Genomic DNA, 10,084 nt, shown 5'->3' on the forward strand with positions numbered 1-10,084 from the left:
GTGAAAACCTCTAAGGTGAGAACAAGCCCAAAATAAGCGACTATACTAGTACGAGAACTTTTAACAGATCTGCTATTTTCAAAAAATCTTGGGGAAAAAGTGGAAAATATGAAATATTTTTTGAACCATTTTAACAACACAATGGGGTCCCGTCTCGGAAATGAAACTGTTTGAGAAGCCAGTGAAGCCACAAATGCACTACACTACAAAAAAACGCAACCCTCAACTACAACAAGCGACCAATCTGAGAACCCATCGGCAAATAAAGGAGAAACAGCGCCCTCTTTTCCTTTGAATTTGATGCGAGTCAACAGTCTGTCGCGACCAGTGACTTAACACAGTGACTCGCATCAACAGCAATTAAAGGAACAAAAAAAACAAAAAGGAAAAGAGGGCGCTGTTTTTCCTTTATGTTTTTGCCGATGGGTTCTCAGATTGGAGACTTAATAACAAGCGGCTTTACAGAAAAAACAAGCTGTCACTTGTAATAAACTGATATGGCAACCCTGCCACCTAAACCACTTGACGTCACCACGTCGTCGCCGCAGCTGGAATTGTGAATGACACCCATGATGATGACAGCCCTCTTCTTCTCGTGACTGACTGAGATTACATTTTAATTTAATTGTGTATTCAATTCAGACAATGTCATCCCTCTACGTAGTTAATATGCAACATATAGCGAACAAACAATTTGTAATATTATATACACAAATTCTATGGTATGTGTGATTATAGATGATCCGCATCACACCCTGGCTGTACTGTACCATTTGAATCTAAAAATAAACAAATACACAAACATTTACCTTGTTTACACCATAGGTTTTCAACCTCTTTCATATCAAGGACCATCCATCATTTATAGTTGGCATTTATAGATCCACATTTAGCCCAACAGAATATTTTGTAATTGTTGGATAAGATTTTTTATCAAGTTACAATTATTCTATATTCTCTAATTGTATAAACTTCTTAATTAAGTAATGCAGATGTTTAACAATACTTTACGGGTCCATTTGGTTTCATTTTATAATCTCATCAGTTACAGATCTATAACTACAAGGGTCCATTTGGTTCCCTATCCATCTTTTAGCTGCATGGGGACCACAACCATCTGGAACCCCCTCAAGGACCACTGGTGGTCCCCAGACCACAGCCATAGACTATTATTTGTTGTGTGTATCTTGTTCTAGCATGTTATAAACTCTAGTTATTATTTCATTTTATTTTTTAAATTCTTTAGGACTGATTCTGTGTAATGTATAGTATGCGTGTCCCGTTCTCTGCTTCCCTTTATAGCAGAGAGAAGCATTAAGTAGGATGGAGTGTTAGTGCTCAGTTTACAGCTGTGAGTGCGCATGTGACTCACACCGTCTCCATCACAGAGTCGTGTGAGTCGTGACTGAGTCCGAGTGAAGTGGAGTCTTGGCAAAGGCTGCTCTATCACATAATTAGACAGGCAGGTCTGAAATGAAGATAACTGCACACATGACGGATAGCAAAATGAAAGAAGAAAGAGAAGGGGTGGTTGAAGAAGAATAACTGAGTAAATGAGCCAGAGAGAGAGAGAGAGAGAAGGGGGGGGGGGGGGGGGGTGAAAAACAGAGCGACAATAGTGCCACCTGCTGGTCATGGTTCCTGTCTCTCTCTATGTTATAATGTTAGTGACTATGAAAGGTGAATGAAAGGTCATTTCTAAATTATGTGTAAACTAAAACACACAAAGCAGGAGAATGCTACGCACACCAAAGTCCTTCATAGCCGGTGCATGATGGTGCCGGCCCACGGCAGAATAAACTAAATCATTCATTCAGGCCAGCCAGCTATAGGGTATGAAGAAGGCAGCCAGTTCAGGCAGAAACATTGGTTTCTTTTTACGCTGCACCCAACAATAAAATATTGGCATTTTAAAAAACACACAAACACATACAGTCCAAAATTCTGTTTTAAATAAAATATTGTATTTATTATTGCTATAGCCCTCAAAATCACACCATATCACTTCAAATACGTTAGTTTTTTCTCCTCTCACACCTCCTCCACGCTTCTCTCTTCCCAAATAGAACAGCGGAGAGAAAAGAGAAAAAGCGAAGACATGAGGAGAAGTTCTGACTTTTATTTGGAGTCGTCACCCAGCAGCGGCTCTGAAAAATAAAATAGAACATAATAAAGTGAAGGACCCACAGGTTCATTATTGACAATTCAATGCATATCATCATGATGATGATGTCTGATGATGCAATAGTGTCGCAGTCCCACCCCCTTTCATGATGACGAGCAGCCCGGAAGAGAATTTCCAATACTTTTTTTGTAATTATTTGTTTGGCCCAAAAAAATGTGTTTATTGTCATGAGTTGGCTTTGTCTGAGGCTTACAGGTCTTTAAATAAATACGCCTACTTTCTGAAACGTCTATGGGAAAAACAAATGGGAAATTCTCTTCCGGGCCACTCGTCGGGGGCGGGACTGCAACGCTCTATGTAGCCCCCAGCCAAGACCCCGCCCACAACAGCCCTGCCCAATTGGCACTACAGGTTGTGCTTGCCTAGTACGTCGGTCTGGTGAGTGGGAGACTGGGATCAATCCCCGCTCCTGCGCATCACCACATCAACAACATGGCGGCACGTTGTGGACGGACATACACACCAAGCCACACGTTAGAGTGGCTAGCGCCGCTCAAAAATATTTTCTAATGGCAAAGTTTGTGAAATGTATTCTTCGTCACGGGTGCAGTACTTAGTTTAGACAGTTTTTGGTTTAGGCTAGTCATTGGTTAGACCAGTCATTAGTCCTACAACTACAACCTATCTCAAACCCTCACCCTAAACCTAACGTCCGACGGGGCAGCACACCTAAACCTAACCTTAACCCATGTCTAACCAATGACTAGTCTAAACTAAGTATGCACCCCCTTCGTCACTACATTAACATCTCTCTCTCACCAGTGAAGGTGAACTGAGGGAAGCTCTCCAGGTCTCCTCCCCCGTACAGTCTGTGGAGCTTGGCTTTCTCCTCCGACAGGCGCTTCTCATAGTCTGGTCCTGCCTCCACCGGCCCGCCAGACATCCTTAGAGGACGCGAGCAGGTGAAAAGAGGAGAGATAAGATAAGGAGAGAGGTAGAGAAATGACGGAATAAGAGAGGTTGTATGTAAATATGTTCTGCTGTCATAGAACGTTTAATAGTAAGCAAGTTGCAACTGTTAAATTATGATCAGTTATGATAGAATTTGTCAGACAGCCTATCAGTAGAAAAGGTAATAGGTCAGAAGTCTCTTTAAGTATTTGGATTTATTTAGACAACAGAGTAGGAAGTTGAGGACAGACAATATGCCTGTCTGTCTGTCATTATCATCACCTGCTCCTGGTGTTATATTCTCTGATTTTCTCCAGGAAAAGCCTCTGCACTGGATCCCAACCTGAAACATACACAACACACTACTGTTAACACACTATTATAGATGTTGGTGTGTGTGTGCACGTGCGCGTGTGTTTTCCAGTACCTTCATCAATTGCTAAGGCCTCAGTCTGTGTACTTTCCTCTATCCCTCCCTCTGTCACCGTCTCCTCTCCTCTCCCAGCAGGAGGAAGAGAAGGCGAACCTGCTCCCTCCTCTTCTTGACTAAGTCTTGATGGCGCTTTCAGAGTAGAAGGAGACACTTCTGGCTGGGGTGTAGGAAGAGGAGCAGTAAGAGGAGGTGGCGAGTCTGGCTGTGCAGTTTGAATTGTCATCATAGTCGTGGGTCCAGACATAGAATAAAGCAGGTCCTGCAGAATGACAGCCGACGCATGTTCCAAAGCTTCTGCTGCCTCAGCAAGAACTTCAGCGTTGTTTAAAATCTCAGCTTCAGAAGGAATGTCTGCTTCGACAGCCTCAGAGGACACCTTTTGCTCCGCCCGCATCTCCTGCTCCTGTGGCTCCTCTGCTACCAAGTCAGTCAAAACACCCCCTTCCAATTCCAAAGCCTCCACTAGAGTCTCAACCTCAGACATAGTGAGTGTTTCTATAGTCAGGGCTTCATCCACAACAGTTTGCTCTCCTCCTAAACTCTCCTCACCACAAATCACAGTCTCCCTTACTATCTTTCCATCTAGTTTGTCATCTTTTTCTATGTCCAGACTGACCAAATCATCTACTACCGCGTTATGACCAGGAGCAGAAAAGTGTAATTCTTCCATTAACATGTCTGTTTCAGCCTGTTGAGCACCAGGCAGATCGCTGGCAGTGGCTTCGGACAGAGTTTCTCCATTTAACACCTCACCCTCGGTCTTCTCCGACACAGAACCATCTTTGACCACTGTCTTCTCCTCTCCTACACTCTCCTCTTTGGAAAAGATTTCAGCCTCCTTCTCAAGTTGAGTCGTAGTCTCAGTCAGGCCTACGTTCTCTAGAATTTCCACTTCGGTGTCAACTTCAGGCAAGGTCACCGACTCTAGCATCATGGAGTCTAAAATATTTTCTTCTGTCTCTCCACCAATAACAGACACGCTTACCGTTTCCTCACTAATCAGGTTTTCTACTACTACCTCTCTGCGGACAGCTTCTCTGGCTGTATTCTGTGATTCTGATGGTGCATTTGTAGATTCTGGTGTGGTCTCTAGCACTGGGCCAGCAACACCGAGCATTGCCTGCATAATTACATCTGTTTCAACCTCCAAAGCCTCAGTGGCTTCAGAGAGAGAATCTAGTGTTAAATCTGCAGCCTCTGTATTCTCAGACACAGCAACATCCTCAACCACTTTACTCTCCTCTCCCATCCTCTCCTCTTTGGCAAGAACTTCAGCTTCCTTCTCCAACTGGGCCATAGTTTCAGTCAGGGCCACGTTCTCTAGAGTTCCCAGAACAGCCTCAACTTCAGCCAATGTCACTGATTCTACCGTCATGGCCTCTAAAACTTGTCCTTCCTCTCCATCAATCACAGACTTGCTCACTATTTCCTGACTTATCAGCTGCTCCGTTGCCAACACTCCATTATCACTGAATGTGCTCTGTGATTCTGGTTTTACTGCTGTAGATTTGGTTGAAGGCACAGGGCCGGAGTCAGAATAGAACAAGGCCCCGAGAACAAAGTCTGTTTCAGCCTCTAGTGCCTCTGCAGCTTCAGAGAGAGAGTCTAGTGTGAAATTGTCAGGTTCAGCCTTCTCCTCGACCACAGCGGTACCATCCTTTAATGCAGTGTACTCTCCTGTATGTTGTTCCTTAGATAGTATTTCAGCCTCTTGTTCAAGTGCAGTTTGAGTTTCTATTAAAACATCAGCCTCTAGACTACCCACGTCGGCCTCAACTTCTGCCAATGTCACTGACTCTAGGGTCATAGCCTCCGCTATGATCAAATCCTCATTCCCACTCTCGGAGAGCAGGACGGAACTTGGCTTCACGCGGTCATTTCTGGAATCTGATGCAAGGACAGAAAACAGGAGCTCTTCCATTAAAAGTTCTGTTTCGGCTTCTAATGCCGCAACCTCTTCAAACAGAGAATCATTTTCAAAAAGGGCTTCCGTTAAGTTCTCAGCAGTTTCAGCAGTAGCCTTACTATACTGCTGTGTTCCATTTACAGTTTGGGCTTGCAGCACATCCTGGGTTAACGTGTCGGCTTTGTTGTCGAGCGCAGATGTAGTTTGAAAGAGAACATCAGTTTGTAAAGACTCCACTAGAGCTGTGATTTCAGCAAGAGTTACTGACTCCAGGGTCATGGCTTCCGGCACATCCGACTGCTCGGTCGGCTGTGAAGTCAGATCCTCAACTGTACTCTCCACACCGTTTCCCTGCCCGGCTCCTCTATCCTCACTCTTCTCTAAACCTGTCCCTGAGCAAGTACTAGATTCCACTGTAGACTCTACTTTGGGTTTCACCGACATGGTGGCTGTAGGCTCTATTGTATTATCACTTAAGGCATTGAGTGTGAGGGCATCAGACGCTTTGTCTTCAGAGCTCGTTTCTACTGGTTCAACTTCTGTATCTAGGGTAGGATTTACCGTTGACTCTACTGCTGACTCAACAAATACAGCAGCAGATAATTCTACTGTTCCCACAGGAGAGGCTGTAGCAGCATCTACAATCGGTTCATCTATGTGCTCAACTGAGGGAGGGCTAGAGGCTGGGGTGGAGGTGAGGGCTGCTGGAGTTTCTGCTACGGCTTCTACTGTGGCAGGTGTAGATTCGAAGGTTTTTACTCCACTCTCTGCTATATGAGCTGATGCTACTTGTACAGGGACAGCAGAGGATAATTCAGATGCAGGTGTAGCGGTGTAAGACACATCACCAGATGGAGAGGGCGTTGCATTGCCTTCAGGGCTTGTTTCTACTGATTCCGCTGCTGTGCCTAGCGTAGGGTCTACCATTGACTCTACTGTTGACTCAACAAATACAGCAGGAGATTCTACTGTTCTCACAGGAGAGGCTGTAGCATCTACAATCGGTTCTTCCATGTGCTCAACTGAGGCAGAGCTAGAGGCTGAGGTGAGGGCTGCTGGAGGTTCTGCTACGGCTTCTACTGTGGCAGGTGTAGATTCTAAGGTTTCTACTCCACTCTCTGCTATATGAGCTGATGCAGCTTGTACAGGGACAGCAGAGGATAATTCAGATGCAGGTGTAGCAGTGTAAGACGTATCACTAGATGGAGAGGCCGTTGCGTTGTCTTCAAGACTTGTTTCTACTGATTCCGCCGCTGTGCCTAGGGTAGGGTCTACTGTTGACTCAACAAATACAGCAGCGGATTCTACTGTTCCCACAGGAGAGGCTGTAGCAGCATCTACAATCGGTTCTTCCATGTGCTCAACTGAGGGAGGGCTAGAGGCTGGGGTGGAGGTGAGGTCTGCTGGAGTTTCTGCTATGATGACGTCTACTGTGGCAGGTGTAGACTCTAATGTTTCTACTTCACTCTCTGCGATATGAGCTTGTACAGGGACAGCAGATAATGTTTCTACTGTGGTTTCTGTCATAGTTACAGCTAATGGGAGTTCTATCGAAACCACTGAGGATGCTACAGGCGTGCTGACGACCGGAGGGGTTGCTGAGGTAGGTGTAGCAGTGTAAGACACATCACCAGATGGAGAAGCTGCGGTAACAACAGGTGACGGTGTCTCCAGTTTAGTTTCGGAGGCTGGCGCTGCAGATTCCAGAATCGGAGAGGATGACGTTTTCGGCGACTCCATAGGTGCCGTCATCGCCATGTGAGCGGCGACAGTGGGAATGGCAGGCGCTGCTGCATGCTCTGTTCGGGAGGACGTGGAGGAGGTCTGGACATTCTGAGAGGGCGAGGAGGCGGACACGGATGAAGAGGTAGGCTTGGTGGACACATGTGGTTCAAGCGGAGGTCTGGAGGACGTCCTGGCGGCAGAACCTAGAGGAGGAAAGGATATCAAAGAAAAAGGGGGGCAGAGAGGGAGGGTATGGGGAGGAAGAATATGCAAGAGAAAGAGGTATAAGTTAGAACACATTCAGAATGAGCGCTTTCAAATAACTCAAGACTAATATTTTACTGTTTAGCCCATTCTGGGCGGGAACCCTTTTTGGTGTTAGCATTATGTTATGCTTTAGCTATTGAAAAATAGCAGATCTACAAGCTCATCAGAGTGGCGCGCTACGAGCTTGTAGGTCTGCTATTTTTGAAAAATCGAAGAACGACTGACATAGAAACATAGCTTTTTCAGAAAACTGTCAGGATGTAGAAGATTAGAATCTGATCTCAGGTCAAAATGGGTTAAACACATAACGATGGAATACAGAATAACATGAAAAAAAATAAAAAATAAAAATAAAACACAGCTAACGAAACTCACTTCAAAACAACGAGCCTTGTGCATAGTATTCCATAGTAACAGAGGGTACACACAGTGGTAGGGGGTATTTGCACTGACCTTTAGCAGTGGGTGATGATGTGTCAGGTCTTCTCTGAGAGAACAGCTGCTCCAGGAGTTTAGCAACGTCCACAGAAGGCTGGCGTTTGGCTTTCTCTGGCAGGACACATGCATTATAATAAATCAGATGAATCCTTGAATCTCAATCTGTACTAAATAGTGATAGGAGAGAGAGATCGAGAGAGAGAGAGAGATGCACAGCCAATAACTTACTGATGTGTGTTCTGCGTGCAGTTTGCTGCTTCCTGGGATCTGGTGTTTTGGAGCTGAGCAGAGCAACCTGAGGTCTCCAGGAAAGTCTACACAACTCCCTACGAATGCACTAGAGTAAACACAGACACAGAATCATCTCATCATGATCAAATTAATGTAATTCTTCTGCATACATGGAGCAAAGCAACACCCACAACCACAATACAATGGAATGGAAACAGTTAGCCTAAAATCAGATTAACAACCAACATGTTTAGAATAACCTGAAGGTTATAGTTTACAGTTGGTTGGATTTTGAATGGGTGCATATTTGCATTCCCCCTTATGCTTTGTATGCAGAAAAGCTGTCTATATTTTATATCTGTCTAATGTCTATAACAAATTATTGAAATTAAAACAATATTAATCTCAGATAACGAAAGGGACAGCCTGCCCTGTTGTTGTTGTTGTTGTGGTGGTGGCTGACTGTGAAGCTTTTATACTTACATTGACACATAATCCTGTCCCTCCTCCTCTGAGCAGAGCTGCAGCCATGGTTGTCTCAGTGAATAATAAAACCAATATCAGACAGACAAATACAAAAAATACAAAGTGTAAATCTTTCTGGAGCAGCAGGAATGGAAACTGGTTCGAACTTCGGAATGTCAAGAGGACGACGTGTGGTGGAATGGAAGAGAACTAAATGTTCCCAGGGAAACTACATGACAGCAGCATGGCTGTTCTGCAAATCTGCAATGTGTGCAACGACCGCATAATCGTGGATATGAGCACCAGTAAAACTGTGGCCCAACTTCACTTTGCAAAAACACAAAAAAATACTACCAGATTGAATAACACGGACTGATAGCTAGTATCTCCAACGCTAGACACTCTACCGACGCCGCTCAGTTGCATATAAATCGAGTCTACTAAACAGCTTAAATATCATGCATATTCTCACGCGGCTACTACTGTTTGTTTAACCAAATAGATCAGTTTAATAACTCAGTTGCCCGTCGTATATTACTATATATATTCGGTCCTAGGGTTAGTTACATAAAGCTCTCAGTGCTGCATGATGGTCCGTGGAATGAAACAAACAGGCAACGCCCCCTCTCACAACAGACCGCAGCGTGTCCGCAAGCGCTTCATAGAACTAGAATGATTAGAACGGACAGTCATTCCCATTCATAACAGCAAACAGGACCATGCATGAATGAATGACCATCGCTGTAAGTAACAGTTATCATTCAGAAATTCAGAATAGCCTAATGACAGAAAGAGCTTTTTCCAGCAAGCTTGAATAGCAAACAAAATAAAAGCTCAGGCCGACATCTTTAACATGTTCAGAGCTCCTAATATTACCATAACCTACGTCCTAAAGCTAACTAGGCCTACTGACTGACATGACATAATTGGATTTAACCGGTTTCAGCATGGATACGCTATAGGCCTAAAAGTAGTTTTTCACTAGACCTAAAGTGGATTTTTCTTTTTGCAGAACGTCTCTTCGTGCAGCCTCCAAATGTCACGGAAATCACCTGTCCTTGATTTTGACCTTGAACATTTTCATACCAAAAGTGATGTGTCTCTCCAGGGAAGCCTATAGTGCTGATCATTCCCTGCAAGTTCTATGGAAATCTGTTCTGTTCTGGACAAGAATGGACAAAAGTAGGCCTATAGTAAGACTGAAATACAGGTGTAAGAGAAAGAATATAGGCCTATACTTCAGGTAGAACATAATAGACAAGGCACTACAGGCCCATTTTGGGCAGGAACCCCTTTTGGTGTTTTAAACATTATGTTGTAATTTAGCTAATGAAAAAAGAAATCTTCTAAATCCTCCAGTTTTCTGAAAATAATTTTTTTCACGATTTTTGAAAAATCGTGAAAAAAATTATTTTCAGAAAACTGGAGGATTTAGAAGATTTCTTTTTAATTTTGAGGTCAGGCCTAAATGTGTTAATGCTGTATGTAAAATGTTATAGTAGAGTCATGAATCCTATAACACATTATACAGCATACTAAAGAC

General features: G+C 44.0%; 1 protein-coding gene across 1 annotated transcript; it reads right to left on the reverse strand.

Annotated features, from left to right (window-relative positions):
* Positions 1-1,942: 1,942 nt before the first annotated feature.
* Positions 1,943-9,198, reverse strand: LOC306931619 (uncharacterized protein). The gene is made up of 7 exons (XM_079513079.1): positions 8,560-9,198; positions 8,074-8,182; positions 7,861-7,956; positions 3,504-7,343; positions 3,359-3,419; positions 2,945-3,069; positions 1,943-2,147 (listed from the first exon to the last, which is right to left on the reverse strand). The coding sequence occupies exons 1-7, from the start codon at positions 8,605-8,607 to the stop codon at positions 2,119-2,121; spliced, it is 4,308 nt and encodes a 1,435-aa protein (XP_079369205.1). The 5' UTR covers positions 8,608-9,198; the 3' UTR covers positions 1,943-2,118.
* Between the last annotated feature and the right edge of the window lie 886 nt (positions 9,199-10,084).

This window comes from Electrona antarctica (assembly GCF_951216825.1).
Source record: "Electrona antarctica genome assembly, chromosome: 10".
In the NCBI taxonomy this organism is placed as follows: domain Eukaryota; kingdom Metazoa; phylum Chordata; class Actinopteri; order Myctophiformes; family Myctophidae; genus Electrona; species Electrona antarctica.

Excerpts from the sequence above, each read along its gene's own strand:
- LOC306931619 (XM_079513079.1), bottom strand. The coding sequence starts at position 8,607 with ATGGCTGCAGCTCTGCTCAGAGGAGGAGGGACAGGATTATGTGTCAAT. Across the intron at positions 3,420-3,503 it reads GGCCTTAGCAATTGATGAAG|GTTGGGATCCAGTGCAGAGG; the intron begins GTACTGGAAAAC and ends TGTATGTTTCAG. Across the intron at positions 3,070-3,358 it reads GAATATAACACCAGGAGCAG|GATGTCTGGCGGGCCGGTGG; the intron begins GTGATGATAATG and ends GCGTCCTCTAAG.